The sequence below is a fragment of the Lycium ferocissimum genome, chromosome 1, assembly GCF_029784015.1.
Source record: "Lycium ferocissimum isolate CSIRO_LF1 chromosome 1, AGI_CSIRO_Lferr_CH_V1, whole genome shotgun sequence".
Lineage (NCBI taxonomy): Eukaryota > Viridiplantae > Streptophyta > Magnoliopsida > Solanales > Solanaceae > Lycium > Lycium ferocissimum.
Genome location: NC_081342.1, coordinates 65,251,537 through 65,266,604, shown reverse-complemented (window position 1 = coordinate 65,266,604; position 15,068 = coordinate 65,251,537). Strand labels below are relative to the sequence as shown.

The 15,068-nt window shown below is 38.3% G+C and overlaps 1 protein-coding gene and 1 pseudogene across 1 annotated transcript; one reads left to right on the top strand and one right to left on the bottom strand.

Annotated features, from left to right (window-relative positions):
* Positions 1-1,416: 1,416 nt before the first annotated feature.
* Positions 1,417-10,147, bottom strand: LOC132066444 (extra-large guanine nucleotide-binding protein 3-like; annotated as a pseudogene).
* On the top strand, positions 10,100-13,043 carry LOC132057488 (vacuolar-processing enzyme-like). The gene is made up of 5 exons (XM_059450114.1): positions 10,100-10,255; positions 10,806-11,015; positions 12,271-12,447; positions 12,551-12,601; positions 12,690-13,043. Exons 1-5 carry the CDS (start codon positions 10,226-10,228, stop codon positions 12,885-12,887), a joined length of 666 nt encoding a protein of 221 aa, XP_059306097.1. The 5' UTR covers positions 10,100-10,225; the 3' UTR covers positions 12,888-13,043.
* Positions 13,044-15,068: the final 2,025 nt, after the last annotated feature.

The window sequence follows — 15,068 nt, the reverse complement described above, 5'->3', positions numbered from 1 at the left end:
CTTTATTTAAAATTTAAAATGTAACTCCTTCATGAATAAAATAAAAAATACTTTCAAATAGCGAAATAATAAAATATGATAAATTTGATACGTAAGACAAAAGACCAATGACAAGTGAAAATGTACAAATCGGCTATAGTATTTTTAAAATAAATATTAAGTGATATTCACCCTCACAATATTCTCAAATAGTAAATATGCAATACTACGACTTGTTATTTGAGTTACATCCAATATTCTTATTTATATAGATGAAAAACTATAAAGTATCATTCATTTGTTAAAGAATTATAAGGGTCAGCGATTTTAATTAAGAAATTTAACATATAATTTGTGTAAGAACTATTAGGCGAGCCCCGAGAGTTGGGCGTTAGGCGGGTTTAGGGCGTACAGTCGGGCGCTTAGGGCATAAGCCTCACAGGAACTAAGCCCCGAACGTGAGCCTCGGGGCGTTTTGCTAGCGCCTCGCCCTAGGGCGAGCCTCAGAGCGAGTCCTGAAACTGCCTTTTAAAACACTGGTATGTACAAGCTTCACTGGTTATAAGCGCTCATGACTCTAATAATTGAATGACCATCCTTCCGTTGGTAGTAACAGTTATAGTGCGCAATTATTTCCATGACAGAGAAGTTAGTTGATGTACCGTCTTGCATGTGCAATTATTATCCTATATGAATTGCATATCGGATGTACTCTTCTTTTTGGATTTCAGGATTCTAGTAGGAGTTCGATCTCAGGTAGACTCAGAATTCTTGCAAAGAGATGTCGTTAATTGGCAGAACCACCATGAGTGTAGCTACTTTGCCAATAGGTATGAGGTTCTTTTAGGGATACTTATCTTTAGGCCGCTCAAAATGTCTTACAATGCAACGTATATGTTTTGATATCAAGAATAAATATACATATTGTATATATATAGTATACATAGATATACATATAATATACATAATCAGTGTATATGTATTGTATAATTGGGCTAGCGCCCGTAATTTATTTTGACCGACAGGCCAAAAATGAAAATAGGCCCTTCTTTTTAATTGGTGCCTCTGCATCTCTTATTAAGGAATGACAGAATTACTTTTTGCAATGTCATTAGGATCATATGGAGAAAACTGTTGTATTGTTGATCCTGTTTAACATTAATAGATCAGCATCTCTTGCTGTTAGCTCACTGAGAAGGCTTTGCACATAAGATGTAAGAATATCTGACTAGCAATTGTTGTGTTAGTGCTGTAGGAGTAAAAATAGTCACGTTAAATAATGATCCTCTTGCAATTGTTGTGTTAGTGCTGTAATATTGTAGTTGCTGGTCATTAAAGAATACAAAAGAAAGAATTTCCAACTTACAAGATATGATCTATCTGGATCTAAAGTGTCAATTCCAACAAATATTCAATTAAAAAATTCTTAATTTCGAAATGGTTTGCCATCTGAGATGAATCTATTATTTCAATTAATTGCGTTTCTCGCAAATCTAATTGAAGAAAAATCCAATAGATTTGTTTACCTTATCAAAAAAATAAAAATCCAATAGATTTGTTTAGAGACTTCGACTATTTGTTTATGGGTGAAACTTTAGAGAAGTAAAATATTTCTGCAGTTCTTTTGTTTCTTCTTCCTCCAAAATTTGTTAAGTAGGATAGGCATTCCACTATGGATACAAACTATCACTAGTGGGGTAAGTACTTTGTAAATTAACAGAGCAGTTTTTATCACAAATTTTAGAGATATATTTGAAAGAACCTTCCGCCTCTATTCTTGACAAAGCCTCCTCTTCAAAGTGCTCCCTTCCATCAAGAAGAATGCTCAGATACTTGTACATATTGCTTTGAATCATCAGCTTGATATCTTGAACTTCTTCAGCAGTGAACTTGTTCCCATACAAAAATTTCATCGCTACCCAGAAGGCTGTTGAAAATGAGTATATTAATAATAAGAAAGAAAGGAAGTACAATCAATCACTAAGGCAAGCGGCCATGCCGGTCCGAAACTTGCTGGATAATGAATTTGCCCCCTCAACCCTTCTCCACTTAAGGAAAGTCAATACTAACCCATGCATTTCATTTCACCCGCATAAATTGGATAAAATTTTCTATTCTTACACTTTGTCATATGTTTTTTGTAAGAAAAAACATTCCCTAGCAGAAAAAGGCCCTTCTTCAACATGATGCCAAAAAAATTACTTGCAGCAAATGAAATATGTCGGTCATAGTTGTCTCTATTCCGTTACACAAATGAAAAAAGAACAGACATTTTAGAAAGTTTTTACATATGTAGAGACACGTCAGACTTCAGATTTAAAAAAAAAAAAAAAGTTAATAAAGAAAAAGCATTTCCTCTAACAAGCGGTATGCAATAAATAACTTAGACAGATCCAATATGGCTACCTGTTTGAAAATAGTGCTTTTTCCGGAACTTTCAAGTCCAAGTAAAAGTAGCTTCTGAACCCTTTTTTGCTCTATATAATTTGTAACAGTAAAGCTATATGTCTACCTCTGTCCATGGGGCCCAGAATTTTCGTGGGCACCGGCAGCGACAAGAGGGAGCAGATAAACCGCGTTAATGCCTGTATAACAAACAAATATGATATATTTAATAACCGACTAGCCCTACAAATAGAGTCAAAAGTGCATCGTAATCAACTTCTTTTTGCTACCTTTTCCCATATGTTACCCCGAATATTGTTTTGTCCTTCTTCCTTATAGCGTCCATCGTCATATACCCAAAAGTGAGTGTCACGAGGACATTGCACATTTGCAAGCTGAAAATTAAAGATAAAAATGATTCACTGCAGAGAAGCTATTGAAGACATGTAAGCAAGTCCCATTTTTAATACTACCTCCGCTTCAATTTATGAGTCTTAGTTTGACCGGGTACGAAATTTAAGAAAGTATTGAAGACTTTTGAATCTTGCGGTCTTAAACTAAAGATATGTTTAACGTACCAAAATGTAATTTAATCTTTTGGTCTTCAACATGCCATGTGAGATGTTGGAATTAAAGAGTTACAAAATTAGGAAAGAGGCTTCTTTTTAAACAAACTATTCCGTAAAAGGAAAGTAAGACAAACAAATTGAAATGGAGGAGTAATTTGAACGTGACATAGACACGTGCACGCTTCTCAAATAAAAATCTCATATCAAAGATAATTGGACCGTTATTCCGTATGCTTATTCTTAGCGTGAATAGCTTGGGACACCGAACTTGTCGATTTTTATTTAGTGTACACCTAAACTATGCGTTGGCTTAATTTACCCCCCTGAACTTGGTAATATAATAGTCTCGACCCCCTTAGACGCTGATGTGGCAAAGAGCGTGAACACACTCTCTTTTAGGCGCGTGGAAGGGTCAAAAATTGAAAAATCAGCTTCCAAGTGGAGTATTTTTCAACTATTAATCGCCATATAATCAATATAATGATTTATTTTTTCCAATTGTGTTTCTTTTTGGTTTTTCTTAATATTCATTGCATATTTTATCCCAATTGTATTTTTTTTCTTTTTAGATATAATGATTATCTATTTCAACTATGTGTTTTTTTTTCCTTTTTTTGGATCCAAATCTAAATAACTTAGTTGAAACTCTATTTATTTTAGCCAAATAAAAAGAAGGTTTAGCAAAAGTAATGAAGTTTAGACGGTGTATTTTCTACAAAAAAAAAAAAAATTGTGTATTTTTCTTTTCATGCAATTACTATTTATTTCAACTCTACATTATTTTCTTCGGGTCAAATTCTTAAAATATTTGATTGATATTTTATTTATTTCTTTTTAGATACAATGATTATTTGCTTTAACTGTGTATTTCTTTTTTTTTTCTGGCCAAATATATAAAAATAACTTGATTAGAATATCATTATCTTTAGCCAAATAAAAAAAAAGTATGGTCAAAATATTGTTGTTTCAAGTTCTTTTTTACGTGATTTGACCCAAAAAAGATGATCTAAATAATTGGTGAACTTAAAAAGGTAAAAAATATATATTTTATCCTTAAAAAATGCCACATGGACAAAAAAATCCATGGCGGGCAACATGCGTGTCACACGACCATGGGTCACGCCGTCTGGTGGGGGTCGAGACTATCATATTACCAAGTTCAGGGGGGTAATTAAGCCAACGCATAATTTAGGTGTACACCGAATAAAAATCGACAAGTTCAGGGGGGTCCCAAGTTATTCTGCCTTTATTCTTTATAGTTTATTTCCCTATTGAGCTTTTGTTTTCAGCTAAATTAGGTAAAATCTCAATCATCATACATCCTTCAAAAATTTCAAGGTAATAAGAGATTTCCTCGTCAATAAATGCAATCTAGAAAGGAAAAACTGCAGCCTACTTAAACAAGTATCGGATTCCTGATCAATCACAATAAATTACGATTGGGAAACCACTTTATAGTTCGACAGTTTAAGAAGATGACAACAACAACAACAACAACAACAACCCAGTATAATCCCACATCGTAGGTCGGGGAGGGTAGAGTGCACGAGACCTTACTCCTACCAAGGTAGGACTACATTTCCGAAAGACCCTCGGCACTTACCAAGAAAAGCATAAAAGCATAAACAAGTCGATAATACTAAGAAATTCAAAGCGACATGTAAAAGCAATAATATAAAATAAAATAATGCAATCGGCACAGTACCACGTGGTAATGAAAGCACAGAAATAGTAGATAATAGCATAAATTGGAGCATAAGAAATTATATTGCGACATCGCGATTACTAATAAGAACGGTAACGTGACTATCTACTAGCCTTCTACCCCTAATTTGGGTCCTCCAAACCCTCCTATCTAAGGTCATGTCCCCTGCAGTTCGTAATCGTGCCATGTCGTGTCTAATTACCTCCCCAATACTTCTTCGCCTACCCCTACCTCGTCCGAAACCATCCATGGCCAACCTCTCACACCTCCGCACCTAGGCATATCCGTGTCTCTCCTCTTCACATGCCCAAACCATCTCAATCTCGCTTCTCGCAACTTGTCTTCCACCGAGGCCACCCCCACCTTATCCCGAATATCCTCATTCCTAATCTCGCCGCTTCCCGGTGTGGCCACACATCCATCTCAACATTCTCATCTCGCTACTTTCATCTTTTGAACGTGAGAGATCTTAATCCGGCCAGACTTTCCGCCCATACAACATAGCTCTGGTCTAACCACCGCTCAGAGAACTCCTTGCCCTTAAGTTTTGGTGGCACCTTCTTGTCACACAAAGACTTAAGCAAGCCTCCATTTCATCCACCCACCCCCAATACGATGTGTGACATCCTCGTCAATCTCCCGCCTGCCTTGCACATAGACCCAAGGTACTTAAAACTATTTTTCTTCTGGATGACCTGGGTACCAAGCCTCACTTCCACGCCAGCCTCCTGAGGTGCTTCACTGAACTTACACTCCAAGTACTCTGTCTTGGTCCTACTCAGCTTAAACCCTTTAGTCTCCAAAGTATGTCTCCAATCCTCCAGCTTAGCGTTAACTCCGCTACGAGTCTCGTCAATCAAGACTATATCGTCCGCGAAAAGCATACACCATGGCACCTCACCTTGAATTTGCCGTGTCAATCCATCCATCACTAAGGCAAATAGAAACGGACTAAGAGCTGATCCTTGATGCAACCCCATCACAACTGGAAAGTGGTCTGAGTCTCCTCCTACTGTCCTTACTTTGGTTTTGGCTCCCTCATACATGTCCTTGATCACCCTAATGTACGCCACAGGTACACTTTGAGCCTCCAAGCATTTCCATAGGATCTCTCTTGGAACTTTATCATAAGCCTTTTCTAGTGTCGATGAATACCACGTGTAAGTCTCTCTTCCTCTCCCTATACCGCTCCACCAATCTTCTCACACAAGATGGATGGCTTCGGTAGTTGAGCGTCCCGGCATAAATCCGAACTGGTTCTCTGAAATAGACACACCTCTCCTCACCCTCATCTCCACCACCCTTTCCCATAGTTTCATAGTATGGCTTAGCAGTTTGATACCTCTATAGTTGTTACAACTCAGGATATCTCCCTTATTCTTGTACAACAGGGATCATTTCACTCGCCCTCCATTCTTCGGCATCAATGCCGTCTTAAAGATGACATTAAACAACCTAGTCAGCCACTCCAAACCTGCCGGCCCCGCGCTCTTCCAAAATTCCCCAGGGATCCCGTCTGGTCCGATCGCTCTTCCCCTGCGCATCCTACGAACAGCACCCCTAACCTCCTCAACCTTAATACTCCTGCAATACCCAAAATTACGCCGCCTTCCTGTATGTTCTAAATCTCCCAACACAATGTCTCTGTCCCCTTCTTCATTCGCAGTTTTGCAAGCATGACGCCATCTCCGTCTAACCCAGTCTCCCTCTACCAATACTTTGCCATGCTCGTCCTGATGCACTTTGCTTGATCCACATCACGTGCTTTTCTCTCCCTCGCCTTGGCTAGCCTCGAACAATTTCTCGGTCCCTCCTTGCTCTTCTAGTTCAGCATACATGCGTTCGAAAAGCCGGCCGCTTTTGCCGTCGAAACCCGCCAACTTCGCCTCCTTCCTCGCCATCTTATAAAGCTCCGTGTTTGTCCACTTCTCCACCTCATCCTTGCTTTCTATCAACTTCGCATACGCCACCTTCTTTGCTTCCACTTTCCCTTGAACTTCTCCATTCCACCACCAGTCTCCTTTATGCTGGCCACGTCTACCTGTCGAGACCCCCAACACTTCTCTTGCTACCACCCTAATGCAACTGACCGTCTTATCCCACATACTGGTCGCATCCCCACTACTATCCTGTGCCCCCATATCCTTCAATTTCTCTCCCATCTCCAGTGCACTAGTCATGGTCAAACTACCCCATCTGATCCTAGGTCGGTCATCCACGACCCACTTCTTCCTCGTCCTCTTGATCCCTAAATCCATCACCAAGAGCTTATGGCGGGTTGTAAGATAGTCGCTCGGAATGACCTTACAATCTTTGCACAGACCTTTATCATCCTTCCGAAGGAGTAAAAAGTCTATCTGAGTTTTGGCCACCGAACTACGGAAGGTTACCAAGTGTTCCTCCTTCTTTGGGAAATTCGAATTGGCTATCACCAACCCAAAGGCTGTTCGCAAAATCCAAAAGTGAGACTCCTCCTCCATTTCTCCCGAAGCCAAAGCCTCCACGCACATCATCATAACCTTCCGAAATAGGCCCGATGTGTCCATTGAAATCACCTCCCACGAATAGCTTCTCAGTAGGCGGTATGCCTCCCACTAACTCGTCCAAATCCTCCCAAAAACGCCTCTTCTCCTCCTCGCCTAAGCCCGCTTGCGGCGCATATGCACTAATAATGTTCAAAGTGAATCCTTCAACGACCACCTTAATCGACATCATCCTATCAGTGGCCCTCCTAACCTCTACCACCTGATCCCTTAATTCGCTATCCACTAAAATGCCCACCCCATTTTCTATACTTCGACCTACCGGAGAACCACGACTTATACCCGTCTACCTCCTTAGCTTTAGTACCTACCCATTTGGTCTCTTGGATACAAGCTATATTAATCCTCCTCTTCTTAAGAATCTTAACTAGCTCTATGGACTTCCCCGTTAACGTCCCAATATTCCAAGAACCTACTATCAACCTAGACGCTCCTTCAACCCACTTACCCTCTAACCCTCGCCCCCGTCCCCAAACGAGAACATGACCCTAGTCTACCATCACTAAGCCAAGCCACAAGAAAGAGTATTAACTAATAAATTCAAAAGTCTAAAGTTAGCAAAATTTTACTACAAATGTGTGGACAAATAATGGATATAGCAACGGAGAGGTACCAACCCGATTGAACTAAACACCGGTCGCCGTCGAAAAATATCCGTTCACGTCGAAATTCATCGTTCCTTTGTTGAAATTCGTTCCCAAATACCGAAACGAGAAGAAGAGAAGAGGGGGAAAGAGAAGAGAAAAAAAGAGATGGAAAAGAGAAAGGAAAAAAAGAAAACGGAGGGAAAAGAGGGGTCGCCGGAAAATGGTGCCGGAAAATTCTCCGGCGATGGCGCGATAACGTTCTTACGCCGCCAACGGCTAGGGAAAAAAAGGAGAGAAAAGGGGAAAAAAGGAGAAGAGAAGAAGAATAGGAGATGAAGAAAAGGGGAGGAGAAAAAGTAAATGGCGGAAAAGTGACCGGCGTTACCTCGATCGCCGGAGTTACTCGGTCGACGGAAGCGGTGGTCCGGACGTGGTGGCGGTGTGGGTGGGGGGAGAGGAGATGTTACCGTTGAGGGTAGAGGAGAGAGAAGAGAGAGAAGAGAGAGACAATTCAAGAAGATGACAATTCAACAGTAATCTCAGAGCTATAAATGATTACTTGGATGTACATTTTATTAACTTCATAGTATATCAGTAAAGCTACTCAACGTTTTTTAAGGACAAACCATAAACAAATTATTGCAGCAGTAATAGGGTCAGAAAAAATCATTGGTGCAGTCAACATTTCCCTAAAAGAAACAGCATGACAATAAGCGGTAAAATTGACCAAAAAAGAGGAGATATCTTTTAAGTGAAAAGACATAAACTGTGGCTAGTAAATAGAAGGTAACCATTAGTTTGGCATATAAATAGCGCGCAGTAATTGTTCTACGACAAGTTATTGCCCCAAAATGAACGGAAACTTAGTTGGAGTACAAACGACATACCTTCAACACTTTGAGTTCCAGTTTAGTTGTCTCTCGGCCATTAATATAGACCTGTGTGGTTCCATTGCTTGCATGCGAATTAAGTTTCCCAGTAAAATTCAGGTTTGAGCTCACAATTCTGTCAGGTTTTTCTCCTTCCTGTTAAATTAAGAAGCCAAAGTTGCATTAACTTTCTTACTTCCCGATAGGAATTACTCCCTCCAGTCCATAATAATTAACTTGGTCATATGGATTAAGGAATTCAATTACTCATAAAAGTTAAGAGAGGTTTTGACTAAAATACCCTCAATTATGAGTTTCATTTCTTTTTAGATTAACATAATTATCATGGGAATTAGGAATGTGTCATGTGGAAAATTTGAAAAAGCTTAATTACATACTTCATAGTTTTGTGAAACATCAATTATTTTGGACCAACCTTTAAAGGCTAAAGCATCAATTATTTTGGACTGGAGGGAGTATCATGAATGATTAATTAAATTTCAATAGACAAAATTACCTTTCCCCAAAGTCCAGATTCCTTGTCATACCAATAACTTCCAGGCTTCAACTTTTGAGACGGTAAAGGGCACCCGAAGAGTTCTTCCATCTCATCAGGCTTCAACGGAAATCCATTAACAATCAACTGCTCCGGTCAGAGCTGATTAGCCGCACATTCTTTTTCTGCTTTCATTATTTGCTTGACTTCCAAGGGACTAAGCAAACGTGAAAACACTCTTGAATGTTTGCCAAGTTTGAACCTCTTCGACTCATCAATTGGCTCGCCAATGCAACTTACACATTTGCGCCCCTCAGGCATTGAACCCATTGCTCTGAGCACACAATTGATGCAATACTTTGCATGACAAACCAAACACGCCTCTTTATTTTCCCACTTCCCTTTCTCACACCTATAACAGAATCTTGATTTCTTTTTCTTCTTCCTTTCCTTGGAAACTCCAACGTATTCCGGAAAGACTTGATTCTCAATGTCGACCACTTTTCTTTCGGATCTATTAATAGTATTGAAAGTGACCATATGAGCTCTTCTCCCTTCATTGTGCTTTGCAGCATTCTCAGAGGGATTATGCTCTGACCCAGGAGATGCTGAGGGGGAACCTGAAGAAGAATCAGGGCTCTGCAGTACAGACACCTGGGATTCTGAACTACCTGAAATCCTTGGACTTTGACTTGGCGTAACGTCCCGGCCGACGGATCTTCTTGATTCTGAAAGAGGTACTGCAATAGATGCTTCGGGAATTGACCCTTATCTCTTTAATATATAAAAGTTTAAATTTAAATGTAAAAAAAAAAAAAAAAAATTACAAAGAAAGAAATTTGATTAAAAGCCATAACAACAATAATGTAGCTCAATATAAATACCGATGAGAAAGAAAAAAAAAAAGTTGAAGTACAATCAAGCCCAAAAAGGCCTTGTAATTTTTTGCCTAACCAGCAGCCCAATTGAGTACCAGACCAGGACCCGGTTCTATATACAAATGTTCTGACCCATACCCTAACCCTAATAGGAGAACCGCAACTTTGCAACCCCTCTTTCACTGTTTTCTTTTCTCTCCAGAAATTTCTGCAAATGGAGTATATAAAATTTCTCTTCATCAAGGTGAAACATCTCTCTTTGTTTCGCCGCTGTTTCTTGTTTTGGATTTATATGATGTTTTGCCAAAGTTTGGGTTTCGTGTGAATAACTATGCGTTACTCTATGTTCTATTTTCCTTTTTTTATACCGCAAGACTTTCAGACAGGACATTAAGCTAAACTCTTCATCGGACAGAAAAAGCCACTATCAGGCCTTCTAGTTGGTAGATATTTTTAATAATTACTCCCTCCAACTATTTGCCAACATTATGTATTTTTTAGAAAGGCCTTCTGGTAGCGTATTAATTTTATTTTGTTTTGTTATGAACGATGACTTGCTCATTTGGTAAAATTGTAAAAGAATTAGGAAAGTTTTGATAGTTTTAATAGCTTGTGGGGTTTTTATGCCTATAAGAAAAAATACAATTTAAGAAATGCTCCCAAATGTTCTCGGTTTTTGAAAATTTAGAACCAAATCAAACCGAGCAAGTTTTCAGTTTATTAGATCGGCTATCGGTTTTTCGGTCTCATCTGAAAACCCCTAATTGAATGCTATGTTGTATGTTGTTTTGTAGGTGAAGGAATTAAGTTCCAACTTCAACAACTATAATGTTGGATCTCATGTTAAGAAATATCTAAACAAAGATATTATGCTAGAGAAGGATTTGGTAAAACAAGGATTTGATCCTATCACGGCAAATGTTCTTGCAGAGAAGATCAATGCTATAAAGGCCTTAAAGGTGGTCAGGACGGGCGATGTTCATATTATGACCTTATGGTCACGAGTAAGTTTGAGCTACATATTAACATTTGTATCGTTATATGATAATTAAGTAATTTCATTACACATATGAGGAAGAGAGGGATAGAAGATTTCATTAAGTAGACTGGTACAAGTTTTGTCTAGTGACTTTCGAGTTTGCATTTATCTTGTGTACTGTGTTGTGACTGTACTCCAATTGAAATCATTCTTTTGTATGGTAGCCAGTGTCTTAAAAAGCCGAGGCGTAAGATGAGGCGTTTTACACCTATGCCACGGGGCGTAAGCCCCATGGTATTTAATTTTTAGTATTTCATAAAATAATATAATTACAATAAATATTTTTAAATAGTTAAAATTACATAAAAAATGAAAGAAATTGCAAATGAATGAAATACACACACATATGTATATGTGCTTGTTCCTCACAAAAAACTAATCAAAGTAATCTATTAAAAGAAATTCATTAATAGACAATTTCCCTGCACATATTCGCGATCAATTTAGCCCAGCACAAAGCATCCTGCAGCAGAACTCCTGAAAAGAATTGCACCAAATACAATAGAGTAACCATCTCATCTCTTCTACCTCTCTCATGCTACAACAAAATTCAACTTTTCAAACATCAATTGAATCATATTGGATGGACCAAGTTACATCGGACACTTATGAGATTGTATAACAGTTACATCAAAAATAAATTAACATATTTGATCAAATGTTGGCAAAAATATTACAGGTGATTTATGTCGGTAATATTTTTCCAAAAATTTAGAATTCTGCAGGTGATTTATGTTGGTCTTATAACATTTATGTAGGAATAAAGTCATAATGAAATTGTCATTCTTGGATCCGTGGCAGCATACAATATCCATGGGCAGATGCTTGCCTTGCATTTCACTAACCCTTGTTCTATCATTAACTATCTTCTCTATATGTATGCACACATCTTTCAATTGCATACCTGGTTATAGCTTCCCTAAGACATTATCAAAAATCATAGTCAGTCGCCTTGCACCATTTTGGATCATATAACACCCCCCTTGTTTTCCTAGGTCTTAAATTTCCCGCCTCCTTTACTTCATTTTCACTGTCCAAAACTTCAGCGTCTGAGCTATCATTCATCTCCTCAATATTATTATTACGTGTCTTCTGAAATAGATGACATGCAAAACATAGCGTCAGTTGTCAAAACGATTGACTGGATTGTTTCATCTGATCCATTATCTGTACTTTTATCGAACTAGAGCTTTTGATGCATGTTTTATTGATCTACACAGTACAAGATGCAAGAAGACAATTCAGTCGAGCAGGCCGAGCTTCGAGAATATATAATGAAGACTGTGCTGCATAGGCAATATCTAGATGAGGCTGTAGAAGCAGTCAGAGTCTCTCTTTTCGGTCCAACAAAGTTCTTTGACAGAAGAGCTGCTGATCGGGAAGGCGTAGAAGAAACGGTAATCCAAAAATGTGCTTTGCGTGGTGTCAAATTTTGTAACTTGAATTCCTAGATATAGTAACTTACTAACTTATATTGGTTTTCTTTTCGGTCCAACAAAGGGCTTTGACAGGAGAAGAGTTGTCGCTAAACAGGAATGCATAAAGAAAATGGTAATCCAAAAATCTGCTTTGCGTGGTGTCAAGTTTTTTAACTTGAATTCCTAAGATATAGTAACTTATATTGATTTTCCTTTACCAGGTTCGTCTTTTCGAGGCACAATGTGGTTATCCATTGGTACAAAACAGCAATCTCTTGGGATTATTTTCATCCATTTGCGAAGCGGGCTTCTCAAGAGTTGATGTGATAAAAGCTTTTATGGCTGCTTGCAAGGGGCGTAAACATGATGCGTGGCATAAGCTGGATGAGGAGTATTATAACCTGGGAAATAGTGCTTGATGATGACTCTTGGTGACCTTGTTTTGGCTACAGAATCAGTAAAAATAAGTTATGCTTGTAAGATGAAATAAGTTATGTTATGGCTCACTGGTCTTCTAAGTACAATAGTATTTGATGTTAATGATATAATAATTAAATAAGTTATTTGCAATTTTATTTTTGAGAGAATTAATCTTATATAATGCAATTATTCAAGTTTGCAGGATCATCAAAGCTGAAAAGTTCTTAATGTATCCTGAATGCATGGAATATGGTTCATAAATAGCCTCTATACTCCTTTTGGTCTAAAGATATCTTCATCAAAACCCACAAGACTACCCTTCAAACTATCAATTCAAACCTTGATGGCTTTTTGCAATTTAAAATAGCCACGCAGGGGAGAAGTAGCGGGAAAGGGAGATGTAGAGAGGCGAAGAGAATAGGGGTGGCTATTTGCGTCATTGGTGGCTGTGTTGCCGTGGTCTGTTGAGCTGCCAACGGAGGAGATGATCGGTGAAGAACCCAAAAAGGGTCTGCTCGTGAGAGCCCCTAAAACTGAAGACCAAAATTCTTTCCCAAAAGAATGAGGAAAAAGTGGCCATCCTCCAATTCATATGCCTAACTCAATTTGGACCCAATTTGCTCGTGCATTTCAGCCCCTTGTTGGGGTAGAATTTCAGCACTTTAAGCATGACAAATCAGCCCCAATCAGCCCCTTGTTGGGCTTGATATTACGTGTAATGCAGCCCTTTTTGGGCTCCTCAAGGGCCCTACTTGTGGGCTCCTCTTGGGTTTCTTGTGGGCCCTCCTCTTGGATTTCACGGGGCCTCAATCTTTCTCCTCTTGGATTTAGACTTGGATCATGAAATATATGTATAACACTTGGTCCAGTCCTTGTCATAATTCTTGGACTCATTTTTGGACTTTTCTTCCACAATAATCATCTTCTTGATCTTTCATTGAAACTCGTTAGCCTTTAATAGAGGTGTGCCATTGTGGATACTATCATTCCCCTCCTCTTGAAAACAATTCGTCCTCGAATTCGAATCTCGCAAAATCAAGAAGACATGCATTAGTAAACAACATCCATTAATCGAAAGCAATAATGGTAGGAACAAAACAAGATAGGGACCATGTGTCCACTTCACCCAATTAACCCTAGCATGTATAAATACACCCTTAAAAATCATGCGGACGTCATCATCCCAATAGAAGATTTTCCTACTTATATAAGCACACCAAAATCACGTCTAGATGACATAGGGAATGATATGTGCCTCTTCAATTTAGTTCTATCAACAAAGTATTTCAATGGGCATGGCAAGGACGACATAAGATCCCTATAGCATGCACCAAATTGAACACTTTTATGATATATCCAAGCAATCCTCAATTGACTCCTCGAAGTTCTTCTACATAAAGCTATTCAGGTAAGCACAAGAGTTTTCAAGAAAGTTAGAAGAACCATTAAATTCCACAACAAAATCTCCATTAAATTCAAGCTCATTATTGGGATCATCATATATAGTATTTTTAAAATCATTGAATTTCAAGTAATTGCTCAATTTCTCAAACAAGGAATCATGGATGCATTCAACAAAAAGTATTTGATCACTAGTACCATAATAATTATGTATCCCCTCATCACTGGTAGCAAACACCTTTTTAAGCTCATAATCACCAATACTTGAAGAATTATGTCTCATCACACAGAAAGAACTATTTTTCATCAAGTTATCACGTGAAAACTCTTTCTACACTAAAATAAGAGAAGAACAATCATCTACCTCACTGGCAAGCCTCCTCCCACATATATTATGTCTTTTTTCAGCAAGTGAGAATTCACAAATAACAACGCCATGCTCAATATTAAAAGGGGACAAATTACTGTTACCCTTGAACTTAGAGGTTCTAGTTAATGACTTATTATATAGCAACATAGCATCATCCTCAAAATTAACAAAGTCACTAACATAAGAAATAAGAGTGTAGTTCATTACCTCGAGAAAGACATCAAGTGTTTTAGGAATTCCAAGAATGTGAATAAGCCAATTATACATAGCATATTTGGTCTTATGCAGCAAAGAAATAATATCACCTCATTTTCCTTGTTCAATGGTGTTAGATTCACAACTTTATCCTTCTCATCAACATGCACTCGCCCTATGAGATGTGTAGTTTCGACCACTTTAGGATTAACTT

Excerpts from the sequence above, each read along its gene's own strand:
- LOC132057488 (XM_059450114.1), top strand. The coding sequence starts at position 10,226 with ATGGAGTATATAAAATTTCTCTTCATCAAG. Across the intron at positions 12,448-12,550 it reads GGGAAGGCGTAGAAGAAACG|GGCTTTGACAGGAGAAGAGT; the intron begins GTAATCCAAAAA and ends GGTCCAACAAAG. Across the intron at positions 12,602-12,689 it reads AGGAATGCATAAAGAAAATG|GTTCGTCTTTTCGAGGCACA; the intron begins GTAATCCAAAAA and ends TTCCTTTACCAG.